Here is an 18,282-nt window from a genome sequence, read left to right as displayed (position 1 = left end):
ACAATATAGTGATTCCCAATTCTTAGAGGTTATTTTCCATTTATAGTTATTATAAAAATCCTGGCTATATCTCCTGTGTTGTACAATATATCCTTATGGCTTATTTTATACATAGTAGTTTATACCTCTTAATCACCTGTCCGTTTATCCTCTTCCCACTTCCTTTTCCCCACAGGTAAACATAAATTTGTTCTCTACATTATTGAATCTGTATCTCTTTTGCTATATTCACTAATTTTTTTACAGTTTTCTGATTTCACATATAAGTGATATCACCTTTGTCCTTTTTTTTCCTGACTTACTCCACTTAGCATAATACTCTCCAAGTCCATCCACATTGCTGTAAATGGGAAATTTTCATACTTTTGATGGATGAGTAATACTCCATTGTATATATTTACCACATCATATCTATCCATCTGTTGATGAACATTTATCAGTTGCTCCCATATCTTGGCAATGATGGATAATGCTGCTATGAACATTGAAGTATGGAGATCTTTTTGAAATAGCATATACATATTTTCAGATATATGCCCAGGAGTGGAACTGCTGGGATATATTGTATTTCTATTTTTAGTTTTTTGAGATACATTCATATTGGAAAATTCCCATTTTTTAAAGTTTTTTTCAATATAAATTTATTTATTTTAACTGGAGGCTAATTACTTTACAAGAAAATTCCCATTTTGAAGCTCTTTCAGAAACAACTCTCCAGATGTTCTCTCTGTCCCTTCACAGATTTTCTTTCCTTCCCTGTTTTAATGACGTGAACAGTGGGTTAAAAACTGGTCTCTGGATTTTTAGCTGTGTGATTCTGAGCAAGTAAGAGGACTATTTACTCAGCCTGCCCCCCACGAAAAAAAAAGAAAAAGGAAAAAATGAGACTTGTATTTTAAGACCATTTGTAAAATTCTAACACACATTAACTACGGATTTAATTTTTCATCTAACAGACTAAAGGAGTGAGTGAAATTTACAAATTAATAGAATACATCACAATAGGACAAGGTTTCTGCCAGATATTTTTGCTTTGCTTTGCAAAGCGGGAAATACATCTTCCTTTGCAAAGGAGAGGCCCCCTTGCACAGTGAGACAGCAAATTCTGACCAAACACTTGATAACATATTCTGTAGCCAAAAATATCACTGTGTAAGTTTAATCACAATTACAATCCACAGATAAATGGACTCAGTTCAGTTCAGTTCAGTCACTCAGTCATGTCTGACTCTTTGTGACCCCATGAATTGCAGCACGCCAGGCCTCCCTGTCCATCACCAACTCCCGGAGTTCACTCAGATTCACATCCATCGAGTCAGTGATGCCATCCAGCCATCTCATCCTCTGTAGTCCCCTTCTCTTCCTGCCCACAATCCCTCCCAGCATCATAGTCTTTTTCAATGAGTCAACTCTTCGCAGGAGGTGGATAAATGGACTAGTTGATGACAATGTCAATTATATTTATGACAACATATCAATTGACCAATACAACAAAAAGAGGCATACGTTATTGGATTGAGAGAGGTGAGTAGAATACAGTAGCTTATTCATTTTCAAGTATCTTCAAGAATAAAAGAAAGAACTATGGATGGTTCAACAAACTATTCAATTTCTTTACCTATGTTGCACATAAAATATAGAACAGGAGATATTACTAAAAGAATCCTGAAATTTGGGGGAAATTTTTACAACTTTACCATGTCCAGATTTTTGTCATTACATTTCTGTTTGAATGCAATGGTAAGTGAAGATACTATTGAAATAGCAAAGGTCTCAGTGTAATGAAGGCAAGAAAGAAAAGAATTGGTTAGACTGAACAGACACCCATAGCTTACCTTGGATGAGAATGACGCATAAGGAAAATAAGAGTGTTATCATTAGATGGGAAAGGTTATTTGTCCCTTGTCTGCAAGTGGTATTGGATCACTTAGGGCTGAGGATGATTCTTCTGGCAAAGAATAGGTATATAGAGTTACATTATGTGGCAAGAGAAGAAAATACATCAGACATTAGAGATGAAGTCTTGTCAAGAAGACATTAGAAAGATAAATGATATGAAAAAAGAATGGGAGAAACAGGATAAAGTGGAGCAGAGAAAAGAAAAAAGGCAAAGAAAAGGAGGTATAAATGATTTGGTTCAGTTTGTAATTCTCTTCAGGACTGTCTTCACAGCAATTTTGACATCCTTGTTCCTGAGGCTATAAATGAAAGGGTTCAGCATGGGTACCACATTGGTGGAAAACACTGTGAAAAACTTTCCCTGCTCCACAAACCTAGAAGATTGTAGCTTGACATGAGTGAGCAGCCCAAATCCGTAGAATAGACTAACTGTTGTAATGTGGGAACCACAGGTGCTCAAGGCTTTGGACCAACCTTTAGATGATGATATATGAAGGATATTGAAAAGAATCAAAGCATAAGAAATAAAGATAATGAGGCTAGATAATATGATAACTGTTCCCACAACAGCAGAAACCACAATCTCATTGGCATAAGTGCTGCTGCAGGAGAGCTGGAGCAGTGGGAAGATGTCACACACGTAATGGTCAATGATATTGGAATCACAAAATATCAGCGTCATCATAGATCCTGTGTGGACTATGGCTCCAGCAAACCCCATCACATATGAACCAGACATCAGCAGAGAACACACCTGAGGGGACATGGCCATTGTGTACAGCAAGGGCTTACAGATGGCCACATAGCGATCATAGGCCATGGCTGTCAACACATAGCACTCAGAGTTGACAAAAAAGCAGAAGAAAAACAGCTGAGACATACATCCTGTAAAGGAGATGACATTCCTGTTGGAAATAAAGTTCATTAGCATTTTGGGGGTAAAGACAGATGAGTAACAGAGATCAATAAAAGAGAGATTGAACAGAAAAAAGTACATGGGGGTGTGCAGGTGTGAATTTAGACAAATTAGAATCATCAAGCATAAATTGCCCACCACAGTGACCACATAGTTCAGCAGAAACAGAGAAAACAGGGGTAGCTGGAGTTCAGGTTGTTCTGTCAATCCCATAAGGATAAACTCACTCACGGAGGAGGCATTTTCCATAGTCATTTGCTCCACAGTCGTGGTCTATAGGAACAGGGGCAGAAAGTGAGATTAACAATGGAACTTAATGCACCTTCCCTCTTTGTCTCCAGAGTGAGAGCTGGATCTCTTGGTTTATAACCCCGGGGTTGTCTAAACACTCAGCAAAGCATTCAAAATACAAGACTTCTGATGATTACTACTGCAGATTTCTCATTTTCTTCTTTCTCCCCTTACTCCTTCTGTTTGTCTCTGTGCTAAACAAATGCAGATAGACTCTCAGTGTCTCTGCACAACATTCCTGCCTCTCTCCAGGCTCTGTTCAAGATAAGGGCTGAAAACAGCAATAAACAGGCAGTGTTCCTCAAAACCCTTCATTTATATAGTTTGAGGTTTGAGGGGAATTGAGACAAAGGCAATTCAACACTCACCTGCATTTTCCTCGATGGCTCACTGCCACTGAACCTTAAGGCTACTTCTGCCCTACAGTCCATAAGGTTCAAAGTTTCTGACAATAAATGAGGCAGTATCCATCACTGTGGTCCTCAATCTTTGACATGTTACAAAACAGGTCATAAATCTGAGAATTTTCCCAGAAGGTCTTCTTCATTTGCAAAGAGGAAAGAAACCTTATAGGATCTCCAAAACAATCAGATGATGCAAATAAGAGTCTATCCCATTCCTTGTCATTCTGGGAAAGCTGAGTAGAAAAACAGAAAATTATTCTCTCCCTTGAGATTTCCTTTCGAGTTAAATGAGCCCACTGAGGGTGGAAATTAAAGAGTCTGTATTTCCACCCTGTGTCATTGATCTTTTGGGGCACAATGTTCTACTCAATTTACAGTTTCACAATAAGAATTCTTAGTCCCCAAAGAAGATGAGTGTGTGAGCTGATATTCACTTCTTCATCATCTCCTGGAACTTATGCCCAGTTCTCAAAAGGAACATCTGGGGCATGATTACTTGCCATGGTTAGCACTTTCCTAGCACCTCTGGGATTGCATTAGTATATCATAGCTTCAGCATTTTCTTGCTTATGGATTTCATCTCTGTAAAGAGGTGTAGCGAAATGGTTATGAGACTATTGATGTGGCCCTAAAGTTTAATTCTTGAAGTTAAACTTCATAATTGTGAGCCTATAGACAATGATATAAGCTGTCTGATCCTTGAATATATATAGGTAGACAGATATACATATATATATAAAATGAGACTTGCAAGTGAGCTATCTCATAGGACCATTTTGAGGGTTAAATGAGTTATGTCACACAATGTATTAGGAACATAGCTAACATGTAATAAGAGATTGAGAAATGTTGGTACTTCTCCCCAACTGTATTCATAATATCAGGATTTCTCAACTTGGCTCGAATGAAATCTGGCACTATTGACATTTTGGTCTAGATAATTTAGGTGGGATGATCCTGTGTATTACAGGATGCAAAGCATCCCTTTCTGCAACCCATTAGTGTCTCCCCATCACCAATTGTGAAAATGAAAATGTTCTCCAGACACCATCAAATGTTCCCTCAGTAGCAAAAACCTGTGTTTAAGAATTGTTGACTGATGTATACTTATACTTGGTCTTCTAACATAATGGCGTTTGAGACAATTCTCTCTTGTTTCTACTTATGTCCGTCCAGCTCAATGTGCCCCAAATTGAATTAAGCATTTTCTTACAGTTTCCACTGCTGGTCTTCTGGGTTATACTTTTCAAAGCTATTTTCACCAATCTCCAAACAATGCATCCATGAATGAAGTATAAGCAGTTCCCACAACATTTTCATCTAGTCTTCAAGAACCCAGAGAATCCATCTCTTTGAAATTTTTGGCCTTTCTTCTCACTTACATAGCTTCTTCAGTGTCTCTTCATCTCAAATTTCAGTTACTCTAAGAGTTTTCTAATGTGGATCCCTATGAAATTTGACAATAGGTACCACTGTCACCTGCTCATCATCCTGTACAAATGCTCATTGAAACAAACACACAAACACAAATACACACAAATATCCACCTTTCTCTTCCTGTTCTTCATCCCTAATTCATACCTATATAGTTTTCAACATAAATTAGGTGAGATGAATATTCTTGAGGCACGTTATTAATACCATTTAAACACTAATCATAGTGAATCCATTTTGCTAATGATTGCTTTTATTTCCATATTCTTTCTTGTTTTTCTTTTTATTCTAAAGACTTTCCCAGATTTTCCTCTGACTTCTTCTCCAGCATTGGTAAATTCTTCTCTGTATGTTCAACAGTCTCTAAGAGGAGGAAGAAGGTTAATGATGTTAACATTCCTGAAATTTCTACTTTCATGCCTATTTTTCAGTTTGGTAAAACCTCCCTCAAATGTGCAGGTAATCGCCTAATTTGGAGAGTGTTTGAGCCTTTTTAAGTAATAAATCTCTAGATTTTACTGGGTGATAATGGCAGCAGTTAACTTACTACATGGAGAGGTAGGAATATCTGAATATCCAATTACTTCTTTTTTTTCCTTTTGTTTATTTTTAATTGAAAGATAATTGCTTTACAGAATTTTGTTGTTTCCTGTCAAACTCAACATGAATCAGCCAAAGGTATATATATATATATCCCCTCCCTTTGGAATCTCTCTCCCCATCCCAACTTTCTAGATTGATACAGAGACCCTGTTTAAGTTTCCTGAGTCATTCATCAAATCCCCACTGGCTATCTATTTCACATATGGTAATGTAACTTTCCATGTTACTCTTTCCATACATCTCACCTTCTCTTCCCTTCTGCCCATGTCCATAAGTCTATTCTCTATGTCTGTTTCTCCATTGCTTTCCTGTAAATACATTCTTCTGTACCATTTTTCTAGATTCTGTATACATGTGTTAGAATATTACATTTATCTTTCTCTTTCTGACTTACTTCACTCTGTATAACAGGCTCTAAGTTCATTCAACTCATTAGAACTGACTCAAATGCATTCCACTTAATGGCTGAGTAATATTCCAGTGTGTATATATACCACAACTTCTTTATCCATTCATCTGTCAATGGACATCTAGGTTGCTTCCATGTTCTAGCTATTGTAAATAGTGATGTAATGAACAATGGGATACTTGTATCTTTTTCAATTTTGGTTTCCTCAGGGTATATGCCTAGGAGTGGGATTGCTGGGTCATATGGTGGTTTTATTCCTAGTTTTTAAAGAACTCTCCATACCATCTTCCATAGTGGCTATATCAAATTACATTCCCACCAACAGTGCAAGAGCATTCTCTTTTCTCCACACCCTATCCAGAATTTATTGTTTGTAGGCTTTTTGATGATGGTCATTCTGACTGGTATGAGGTGATATCTCATTGTACTTTTGATTTGTATTTCACAAGTAATGAGCAATGTTGAGCATCTTTTCATGTGTTTGGTAGCCATCTGTATGTCTTCTTTGGAGAAATATCTGTTTAGGTATTTTCCCTACTTTATTATTATTATTTTCTATCTTGTTCCATTAGTCTATATTCTGTTTTTGTGCCAGTACCATACTGTCTTGATGACTGTAGCTTTTTAATATAATCTGAAGTCAGGAAATTTGATTCCTCCAGCTTTGTTCTTCTTTCTCAAGACTGCTATCCAGGGTCTTTTGTGTTCTCATATGAATTGTGAAATTTTTTGCTCTAGTTCTGTGAAAAAGGGCTTTGGTAATTTGATAGCTATCACATTGCATCTGTAGATTGCATTTGGTAGTAGTCATTTTCACAATATTGATTCTTCCTACCGAGGAATGTGGAATATCTCTTCATCCTGAGTCATTCATCAAATCCCCGCTGGCTATCTATTTCACATATGGTAATGTAACTTTCCATGTTACTCTTTCCATACATCTCACCTTCTCCTCCCTTCTGCCCATGTCCATAAGTCTATTCTCTATGTCTGTTTCTCCGTTTATGACGTCTTGGATTTCTTTCATCAGTATCTTATAATTTAGAATGTATAGTTCTTTTATTATATTAGGCAAGTTTATTCCTAGATATTTAATTATTTTTGTTCCAATGGTGAGTGGGATTGATTCCTTAATTTGTCTTTCTGATTTTTCATTGTATATGTATATGTATATGTATATATATATATGCAGGTGATTTCTGTGTATTGATTTTGTATCCTGCAACTTTGCTAAATTCACTGATTAGCTCTAGTAATTTCCTAATACTACTTTTAGGATTTACAATGCTCAGTAGCATGATATCTGCAAACAGTGAGAGCTTTACTTCTTTTCTGCTCTGGATTGCTTTTACTAATCTTTATTCTCTGATTGCTGCAGCTATGACTTCCAGAACTATGATGAATAACAGTGGGAAACGTGGACACCCTTGTTTTGTTCCTGAACTTAGGTGCAATGCTTTCAGTTTTTCACTGGAGAATACTGTTTGCTGAAAGGCTTATTTCAGTAATTTCAACTTATTTGCTCTTTTGAGATAGGTTCCTTCTCTGACCATTTTGTGAAGAGTTTTTTTCAGCATCTATTGAGATTATCATATGGTTGTTATATTTCAATTTGTTAATATGGGGTATCACATTGATGATTTGAGTATATTGAAGAATTCTTGCACCCCAACTTAATCATGGTGTATGAGCTTTCTGATGTGTTGCTGAATTCTGTTTGTGAAAATTTTGTTCAGGATTTTGCATCTATGTTCATCAGTGATATTGGCCTGTAGCTTTCTTTTTTTATTGGGTGAGGGTTATCTGGTTTGGGTATCAGGGTGATGGTGACCTCGTAGAATGAGTTTGGAAGGGTTCCTTCCTCTGTAATTTTTTGAAAGAATTTTAGAAGGATAGGCAGTAGCTCTTCTGTAAATGTTTGGTAGAATCCTCCCGTGAAGCCATCTTATCCTGGATGTTTATTTTTGGGGAGATTTTTGATCACAGCTTCAATTTCAGTGCTTGTAATTGGGTTGCTCATAATTTCTATTTATTCCTGGTTCAGTCTTGGAAGATTGAACTTTTCTAAGGATCTGTCTATTTCTTCCAGGTTATCCATTTTATTGCCATATAGTTGTTCATAATAGTCTCTTTAATCACTTTTATTTCTACATTGTCAGTTGTAACCTCTCCTTTTTCATTTCCAATTTTCTTGAATTTATTGTTCTCTCCTTTTTCCCTTGATGAGTCTGACTAAATATTTGTCAATTTTTTTTATTTTCTCAAAGAATGAAATTATAGTTTTATTAAGCTTTACTATTGTTTCTTTCATTTCTTTTTCATTTATTTCTGCTCTGATCTTTATGGTTATTTTCTTTCTACTAATTTTGGGATTTTGTTGTCATTCTTTTTCCAGTTTTTCAGCTGTAAAGTTAGATTGGCTATTCAATGTTTTTCTTGTTTCTTGAGGTAGAATTGCATTGCTATAAAGTCCCCTCATAGAACTGTTTTACTGCATAGGTTTTGAGTTGTAGTGTTTTTATTGTCATTTGCTTCTAGAAATTTTTTTTATTTCCCTTTTGATTACTTTAGTAACCTATTGGTTATTTAGAAACATATTGCTCAATCTCCATGTGTTTGTGTTTTTTACAGTTTTCTTTTTCCCCTTGTTATTGATATCTAGTCTCATAGTGCTGTGGTTGTAGAAGATGCTTGATATGATCTCAATTTTCTTAAATTTACTGAGGGTTGATTTGTCACTCAAGATGTGATCTATCCTGGAGAATATTGCATGTGCACTTGAGAAGGTGTATTCTTCAGCGTTTGGATGGAATATCCTGAAGATATCAATGAGATCCATCTCATCTAATGCATCATTTAAGACGTGTTTCCTAATTAATTTTCTCTTTTGAAGATCTGTCCATTGATGTGAGTGAGCTGTTAAAGTCTCCTACCATTTTTGTGTTGCTGTCAATTACTCTTTTTATCTCTGTTAGTGTTTGTCTTATGTATCGAGGTGCTTCTACGTTGGGTGCATAGATATTTATAACTGTTATGTCTTTCTCTTGGGTTGGTCATTTTATCATTATGTATTGTCCTTTCTTATCTCTTGCAATCTTTATTTTAAAGTCTATTTTGTCTGATATGAGGATTGCTACTGCAGCTTTCTTTTGCTTTCCATTTGCACGGAATATATTTTTCCATCCTCTCACTTTTGGTCTATATGTGTCTTTTGGTCTGTGGTGGGTTTCTTGTAGACAGCATATGTGTTGGTTTTTTTTTTTTTTTTCTTGTATCCATTCAACCAGTTTGTGTCTTTTGGTTGGAGCATGTAATCCATTTACATTTAAAGTAATTGTTGATATATATATATATTCCCATTGTCATTTTCTTAATTATTTGGGGTTGATTTTGTAGATCTTTTTCTTCTCTTGTATTTCTTGACTAAATTCCTTTAACATGTGTTGTAAAGCTGGATTGGTAGTACTGAATTCTCTTAACTTTTGTTTGTGTGAAAAGCTTTTGATTTCTCTATCAGTTTTGAATGAGATCCTTGGCAGATAGATTAATATTGGTTGCATTTTTTTTTCCGTTTCAGTACTTTAAATATATCCTGACATTTCCTTCTGGCCTGAAGAGTTTCTGCGGAAATATCAGCTGTTAAACGTATGGGGTTTCCTTTGTATGTTACTTGTTGCTTTTCCCTTGCAGCTTTCAATATTCTTTCTTTGTGCTTAGTCTTTGGTAGTTTTATTAGTATGTATCTTGGTTTGTTTTTCCTGGGTTTATCTTGTATGGGACTCTTTGTGCCCCTTGAACTGATTGACTATTTCCTTTTCCATCCTGGGAACATTTTCAACTATAATCTCTTCAAAAGTTTTCTCATACCCTTTCTTTTTCTCTTTTTCTTCTTGGACCCCTATAATTCCAATATTGCTGTGTTTGACATTGTCCCAGAGGTCTCTGAGAGTATACTAAGTTCTTTTCATTTTTTTTACTTTATTCTGCTCTTCGGAAGTTATTGCCACCATTTTATTTTCCAGCTCACTGATTCATTCTTCTGCTTCAGATATTTTGCTATTGATTCCTTAGAGAGTATTTTAAACCAGTAATTGTGTTGCTTGTCTCTGTACATTTATTCCTTAAGTCTTCTATGTCTTTGTTAATTGATTCTTGTATTTTCTCCATTCTGTTTTCAAGGTTTATGATCGTCTTTAGTATCATTATTCTGAATTCTTTTTCAGGTAGTTTGCTTATTTACTCTTCATTTATTTGAACTTCTGTGTCTAGTTTGTTCCTTCATTTGTGTAGTATTTCTCTGCCTTTTCATTTACTTTTTTTAAACTTATTGCATTTTATGTCTCCTTTTCCCAGGCTTCAAGTTTGAGTTAGTTCTTCCTTTTGGTTTCTGCCCTCCTAAATAACCACCTTCCAGTGGTTTATGTAATCTTCATAATGGGTGAGATTTGTGCTGAGTTTTCTCTTTGTTTGTTTGTTTTTCCTCTGATGGGCAAGGCTGAGTGAGGTGGTAATCCTGTCTGTTGACTGATGGGTTTGTATTTTTGTTTTGTTTTTCAAATGAGTCCTGCACAGGGTGCTACTGGTGGTTTGGTGATGCTGGGTCTTGTATTCTAGAGGTTTCCTTAGTGTGAGTTCTCACTATTTGATACTTCCTAGCATTAGTTCTTTGGGTTCCTAGGGTCTTGGAGTCAATGCTCCCACTCCAAAGGCTCAGGGCTTTATCTCCAGTCAGGAATGAAGATTCCACAAGTGCTTTGTTATGGTATTGCTGCTGCTGCTGCTAAGTCACTTCAGTTATGTCCAACTCTGTGCGACCCCATAGATGGCAGCCCATTAGGCTCCTCCGTCCCTGGGATTCTCCAGGCAAGAATACTGGAGTATTATGTGAGATTAAAATAAATACCCAAAAGTGAGAAACAAAAGATCAGTTCCAGACAAATGACAGTTAGAAAATCAGGCAAATAATAATTAAATTAATGGAATATACATCCATAAGCAAAATCAATACAGTCCAACTAAAGTACAGTAGATTGACATGGTGAACAAAGGAAATAAAAAATTATATCTACCAGTTAAGAGCAAATCTAACTAAAGCACAAACTGGGAAACAAAACTAAAGCAAGGTGCCAAGTTGGGAATACAGCAATGAAAGGAAAACTAACAAATATGCTGAGAGGAAAGGAACGAAAGAAAAGAAAGAATATATATGCAAAGTTAAATAGAAGTACATAAGAAAGATTTATATACATTAAAGATTAACTGCAAGAGGAAAAGAGCAGTAGGAAAAGCAAAGGAATAAATGTAGAAAACATAATAATGTTTAAAAAAATTAAAAATTAAGTTAAAAATAGAGAAAAGGAAAAAAGAAAAGAAAACTCCACAGAATTGCAAAAGTCCAACATAGAGGCAGAGAATTATAATAACAATAAAATATGTGGCTGAGAAAAAAAATAAAAGCTCAAAAACTTGATTAGATTTCATAGTGCCAATAAAATTGACAATTAAGGGGGGGTGGGGGAAGGAAAAAAGAAAAAAAATCCAAAAGAATCTAAAGAGCAAGTAAAAAACGTAAGCGTAATGAATGTTTTCCTTGAGTCACTTCTGTCAGAGTCCTTTCTCTTGCTGGGAGTCACAGTCCACCTCAACTTCCTAGGTGGTCCTTCAACACTGTGCTGGTCTCTGATTCTGCTGTGGGAGCAACTCAGAGTCTAATTTGGTCCTACTCCTGTGTATTGTTGCCTCCAGCATCCACAGCTATCAAAACTAATGTGTTTTCTTTTGTGGGAGCCCTCAGTGTCCTTTTATATAGTTCATAGACACAGAGTCTGCCTTGTTGAACGTGTGGATTTAATCTGCACCTTGTACAGCTGGTGGGAAGGTTTTGGGTCTTATTCCTTAGCCACAATGCCCCTGGGTTTCAATTGTGGCTTTATTTCCACTTCTGCAAGTGGGTTGTGCACTGGGCATTGCTCCTGAGGCTGCCCTGGAGAACTTGGGTCTGCCCCGGAGAACTTGGGTCTGCCCCAGTGAGGTTCAGGTGTGGAGGTGGTGCAGCTGCTTGGGCTGCAGGGGTTCTGGCAGCAGCAGGTACTCAGGGGAGTTGGTGGCTAAGGCAGCAGGAAATACAGTGGTCTAGAAGGGCATGGCAACCAGTATTGGCCAATACGCTCCAATATTCTTGCCTGGAGAACCTCCCCCACCCCCACAACAAAGAAGCCTGGCAGGCCACAGTCCTCAGGGTCACGGAGAGTTGTACATGACTGATGTGACCTCCATGCATAGACGAAAGGCTTTTTTTTTTTTTTTTTGCCTGTGGCAACTCTGCCCCAGTGAGGCTTGGGCATGAAGGTGGCATAGCTGCTTGGGTTGCAGGGACTGTGGTGGTGCCAAGTGTGCAGGGACACGGACAGTCTCTGACTCAAGAGTTATGGCCCTATGAGAGTCTTTTTTAAGGCCTCTGGTAGCTGGGGATCAGAAGGTCTCTTTGGCCAGTCTTTCTCTGTAGCTCTGCCCATTCAGGCACTTAGAGGGCACCGTTGCCTGGGTCCTTCTCTGTTGTTCAGCCTGTCAGGCACTTAAAGGAGCACCCTGGGTGGAGTCCTACTCTTGTAGTTCAGTGCCTCAGGGGTATAATGAGCCAGCCTCTCTTTTTTCACCTGTGAATGCTGGCTTGTGGGGATAGAGAGGCTATGGTGATGGCTTCACCCTCTACGCATGACTCAGCAGTATGGCCTTGCTTCCATGGCTGCTTGGCTTTCCTCCACAGGCATTTCCCAACACAATATCCTCCGTCACATCCCTTCGATCCATTTATCCACAGTCAACAGCAGCCTTTGCCTTGGGATATCTCCCCAGTCCCTAAACTCCAGCTCCCAGCTTCTTCACCTTCTAGGCGACCTGTGTCCCCATCTGGGGTATGTATGGCTGCAGCAAGGACTGTCTGATTCTCATCCCATTTAGGCTCCCACGGATCAGCTGTTTCACTCTCAGCCTTAAATGTTTCTCCTCTGACTCAGATAGTTGCCCCAATGTGGGGATCAGACCCCTGCTTCAGTTCCCCCACCTGCAGAGGGCAAGTCCAGTCCTACTAACACTACTGTTTTTCTTCCTAGTTCCTCCGTCATACAGAGTTTTGCATGGTTCTACATGTTATTTACCACTGGTCAGGTACTCCTGTCTGCTCTCAGCTGGTGTTCTGCATGCACTCTGTCTGAAGTCATATTCCTGATATATCCGTGGAGAGAGATGTACTCCATGTCCACCTACTCCTCTGCCATCTTGTTCTCCCTATTACCAAGAACCAGGAACTGTGCTAAGAAACAAGTAGGCAGCATTTAATTTAGTTTTCAAACAAAGCAGATATTTAAGTTTTGTTTTTCAGAGAGCTGGAGAGTAGAAGGGATTATCCCCAGGTCACACAGCAAGTAAGAAAGTGAAAGTGAAGTCGCTCAGTCCTGTTGACTCTTTGTGACCTCCATCCATGGAATTCTCCAGGCAAGAATACTGGAGTGGGTTGCCATTTCCTTCTTCAGGGGATCTTCCCAACCCAGGGACTGAATTCAGGTCTCCCGCATTGGAAGGAGAAGCTTTTAACCTATGAGCCACCAGGGGAGCCCAACAAATAAGAGGTTGAATTAAAATTTCAATTCACTACTGTCTAACAGTATCATAACCATTAAGAATTATGAAATCATGAAATTTGGGAACTGGAAAAAATGTTAAAGGTAATTGAATACAACCAGGTGATTGTATCTTTAAGCAATATTTGCTAAACAATTGACCATTCAAGCCGACCACAACATTTTGACTATAAGATCATGGTGTTTCTGGTGATTGGAATGTTAAACCTTTGCTGTGAAACCAGATATTTCTCCCTACTGTTTCAAGAAGTTAGTTTTACTTTAATCTCTTAAGACATACAAAGATATACCTCTAAAATAAGTCCATATGTTTAACAGTGCAATGATTGCCATGTGCCACGTGCAGTTTTACTCTGCTAAAAAATATCTTCAGTTATTTCAGCCATTCTAGAATGACCATATTTCTAGATCATTTATTCTGAAGTTATCCAGTATTTCCCTATCACATAAAGTATTGTACCTCAAATTGAGCACACTAATCCAACTATTGCTTGAGCATTAAGTAGAAACATGAGTTTCCACTTCTGCAATCTACTAATCTTCATACATTTAACTAAAAACACACTTGTCTTTTAAAAAATACACTAACTAGGTAATGTAACAACTGACTAATATTAATTAAAATTTCTACTTGTATTTTTCATGTGCTCTACTAATTCGTATCTCAACCGTATTTGAATTCTATGGAGAACATATTCAAAACGCATGATTATTTTTAAAAGCACATCATAAATGACCCTTAGTGTTTGTCTTCAAAAAACTATTATTATATTTTGGAAATATGAATAATTATTTGACTTCCAGTACTTCAACCATAAAGCTCAAATTGCCTAAACCATTCTTAGTGCACTGCTCCCAGGGTCAGAGGGGTGGAAAATATGACTTAAATATATGCCATTCCATTATGTTCCCTTAGAGTATTCAAATTAGAAATAGGAGCAGGGTTTTCCTGGGACTTGGAAAATCTGTTGAGATATAAATATGATGCCTGCTAAGCAGTTGTGTTTCTAAACTCCTGGGTCATGATCCAGGCTGGAAGAAGGTGACCACTAAAGCAGCAGATCTCAGGTGGAATAAAGCAGACAGTTGCCCAGTCTTTCTGAAATTCTAGAGCTTCCCTGATAGCTCAGTTGGTAAAGAATCTGCCTATGATGCAGGAGGCCTGGGTTTGATCCCTGGATTGGGAAAATCTCCTGGAGAAGGGACAGGCCACCCACTCCAGTATTCTGCCCTGAAGAGCTCCATGGACTGTGTTGTCCATGGGTCACAATGAGTTGGACATGACTGAGTGACTTTTACTTTCACTTTTCTGAAATTCTGAGTGGATTTTCTGTAATAAATATCTCAGACTAATACAACTACTTTTCACAGCCTTCTGTAACCTTTGTTTACAACTTACAGAAAGTATACCCTACTATCATTTATTCTGAGTGAAGTGAAAATACTGGCCATTTGACATGCATTATATCAATACAGGCACATAGGGTATGAAAGGAAAAGGAAAAGTCCTCAGAAATAAGAGTAATTACATTTGCTATGAATGATTTTAAAATTCCAGAGTTGGTATCTTCTTTTAAAATGTTATTTGATATCTTAATTATAATTTTCTTGAAGTGTATAATTTCTATTCTGGTGCAAACAGAATAATTGTTTTTCAAGAGATCCCCACATTATGAACGTCTTCTGATGAGGGATAAATTAATGATCTCCCCAGAATTGCTCTTCCTCACACATAAACATGTACATACACACACAGAGGAGCACAGAAGTACACTCATCTACTCTTTTTATACTTAGGACCTCGGACAGGATAATGGACCCTGGAAGTCACTCTTCAGTGACTGAGTTCATCCTCTCTGAGGTCACAGAACAGCCACAACTCCAGCTGTCACTTTTCCTCCTCTTCCTAGGAATCTATGTGGTTATGGTGGTGGAGAACCTGAACATGATTACATCGACAGGGCTCACTTCTCACCTGTACACTCCCATGTACTATTTCCTGAGCAATTTGTCCTTTATTGACTTCTGTCACCCCACTGTCATTACCCCCAAAATGCTGGTGAACTTTATGACAAAGCAGAACATCATTTCTTACTCTGAATGCATTATTCAGCTCTACTTCTTCTGCACTTTTGCTATTGCAGAGTGTCACATGTTGGCTGCAGTAGCATATGACCACTATGTTGCCATCCACAATCCTTTGATTTAAAATGTTATCATGTCTTACCACATCTGTCTCTGCTTCACAGTGGGAATTTATATTTTGGCCATCATTGGATCCACAATCCATACAGGATTTATGTTGAGACTCCTTTTCTGTGAGAACAATGTGGTTAACCATTATTTCTGTGATCGCTTTCCACTCTTGGAGCTATCCTGTTCTAGCATCTGTGTCAATGAATTATTGGTTCTAGTCTTGAGTGCATTTAACATCCTGACTCTTGACTTAACCATCCTTACATGCTACCTCTTCATCCTCTCCAGCATCCTCCAAATCAACTCCCCTGAGGGCAGGTCCAAAACCTTCAGCACCTGCAGCTCTCACATCTTAGTTGTTGCTGTTTTCTTTGGATCTGCAGCATTCATATACCTGAAGCCATCATCTGTGAGCTCCATGGATCAAGGAAAAGTGTCCTCTGTGTTTTATACCTGCATTGTTCCCATGCTAAATCCTCTGATTTACAGTCTGTGGAATAAGGATGTCAAATTTGTCCTGAAGAAAATTCTGAAAAGAGGAAAATGTATATGAATAGAATCAATAGCATGATGTCATATAAGTCATTTGGTTTGCTGAGCTATGCAGTGTGTTAGATATATTGTTCAAATTTTGGTAAATTTATTGATACTTCTCTATATAACTCATCTCCAGAATTCTCCTGGCTACTTCTTTGAACATAATGATTATATAAGGAAAAATACAATAATAGAGTTTTTTTTATCTTGAATATTAAAGGAGCTTACTTTTATTTTTAACAATAATATGTCTAGGAAGATCAACAATGCTTATGATGATTATGGTGAAAATCACAGAAATGCATATTATCAAGATTTATGAAATATGAAGCACTATGCCCAGTACTTTAAATGGATATCTTTATTTACTATATTCCTTCAGGACAAATTCTAGTATTATTTTCCTTTGAAAAGAAGAAATGGAAGGTTATTTCATTTGTGTATTTGCCATGGACCCAAACATAATAAATGATAGAGAAAACAATAAGTGATACTTTTGCACAAGAAGATTGTGAATAGATCCAATGCCTCCCTGAGAATTCCCTTCTATATGTCAAGCATCATCACTTTCCTATAAGACTATGTTTCTTTTCCCTAGATATTTTCTATGCTATTTTCACTTTTTTTTCCTTTGATAAAATGAAAATAATCAAAATCTTTCAAACAGTATTGGTCAAAGCAAAAATTGCAAGGATGGAGATTTATTGCAGAGTTTCACAGTAGACAGTTATTAAAGAGATTCAAATTATAGTTGAAGTGTAAATATTTATAAAATACTGTCTTATCTTTATACCAATAACACTATAACTATTTATGAAGCAGCTGTTCATAAAAGAAAGAAATCCTGCTGAATTATATCACTTTCATGTTGTTAATGCTCTTCTGTTCCATACTTTATTGAATTGTCTATTCATGTTCAGTTCAGCCCCTCAGTTGTGTCTGACTCTTTGCAACCACATGGACTGCAGCACACCAGGCTTCCCTGTCCATCACCAATTCCTGGAGCTTGCTCAAACTCATGTCCATTGAGTCAGTGATGCCATCCTACCATCTCATCCTCTGTTGTTCCTTTCTCCTCCTGCCTTTAATCTTACCCAGCATCAGAGTCTATTCCAAGGAGTCAGTTCTTTGCATCAGGTGTCCAAAGTATTGGTGCTTCAGCTTCAGCACCATTCCTTCCAATGAATATCCAACATTGATTCCCTTTAGGATTGACTGGTTTGATCCCCTTGCAGTCCAAGCGACTCTCAAGAGTCTTCTCCAATGCCACAGTTCAAAAGCTTCAATTCTTTGGCGCTCAGCTTTCTTTATACTCCAACTTTCACATCCATACATGACTACTGGAAAAAACATAGTTTGACAATGTTGGCAAAGTAATATCTCTACTTTTTAATATGCTTTCTAGGTTGGTCATAACTTTTCTTCCAAGGATCAAGCATCTTTTAATTTCATAGTGGCAGTCACCATCTTCAGTGATTTTGGAGCCCAAGAAAATAAAGTCTGTTTGTTTCCATTCCCTATCTATTTTCCATTAAGTGATGGGACCAGATGCCATGGTCTTGGTGTTTTAAATGTTGAGTTTTAAACCAGCTTTACTTTCATCAAGAGGGTCTTTAGTTCCTCTTCACTTTCTTCCATAAAGGTGGCGTCATCTGCGTTTCTTTGGTTACTGATATTTCTCTTGTCAGTCTTGATTCCAGCTTGTGCTTCATCCAGCCTAGCATTTTGCATGATGTACTCCGCACATAAGTTAAATAAGCAGGGCGAAAATTTACAGCCTTGATATATGTTAATGATCTTTTGTGCCATAATTTATAGAGTTGCCATTTCATGTTATGTTCTCTTTAAAACATCTCTTCTTTTTCCTCATACTATTGCTTTTTGATTGTGGGTCTTAAACATCTTATAATTATACATTCCCATATTATTCTAAGTACTCAGTTGTCTCCTGTC

General features: G+C 37.4%; 1 protein-coding gene and 1 pseudogene across 1 annotated transcript; one reads left to right on the top strand and one right to left on the bottom strand.

Annotated features, from left to right (window-relative positions):
* Window positions 1-2,137: 2,137 nt before the first annotated feature.
* Window positions 2,138-3,076, bottom strand: LOC138083751 (olfactory receptor 8C8-like). The gene has a single exon (XM_068977594.1). The coding sequence runs from the start codon at window positions 3,068-3,070 to the stop codon at window positions 2,138-2,140; it is 933 nt and encodes a 310-aa protein (XP_068833695.1). The 5' UTR covers window positions 3,071-3,076.
* A 12,333-nt stretch (window positions 3,077-15,409) lies between these two features.
* On the top strand, window positions 15,410-16,345 carry LOC138083951 (putative olfactory receptor 8G3; annotated as a pseudogene).
* The last annotated feature ends 1,937 nt before the right edge of the window (window positions 16,346-18,282 follow it).

The sequence above is a fragment of the Capricornis sumatraensis genome, chromosome 8 (genome assembly GCF_032405125.1).
Source record: "Capricornis sumatraensis isolate serow.1 chromosome 8, serow.2, whole genome shotgun sequence".
Lineage (NCBI taxonomy): Eukaryota > Metazoa > Chordata > Mammalia > Artiodactyla > Bovidae > Capricornis > Capricornis sumatraensis.
Note: the sequence above shows the minus strand (reverse complement) of the source record. Positions and strands in the feature narration are given on the sequence as shown.

What these genes read in the sequence shown, in the direction of transcription:
- LOC138083751 (XM_068977594.1), bottom strand. Translation starts at nt 3,070, where the DNA reads ATGACTATGGAAAATGCCTCCTCCGTGAGTGAGTTTATCCTTATGGGA.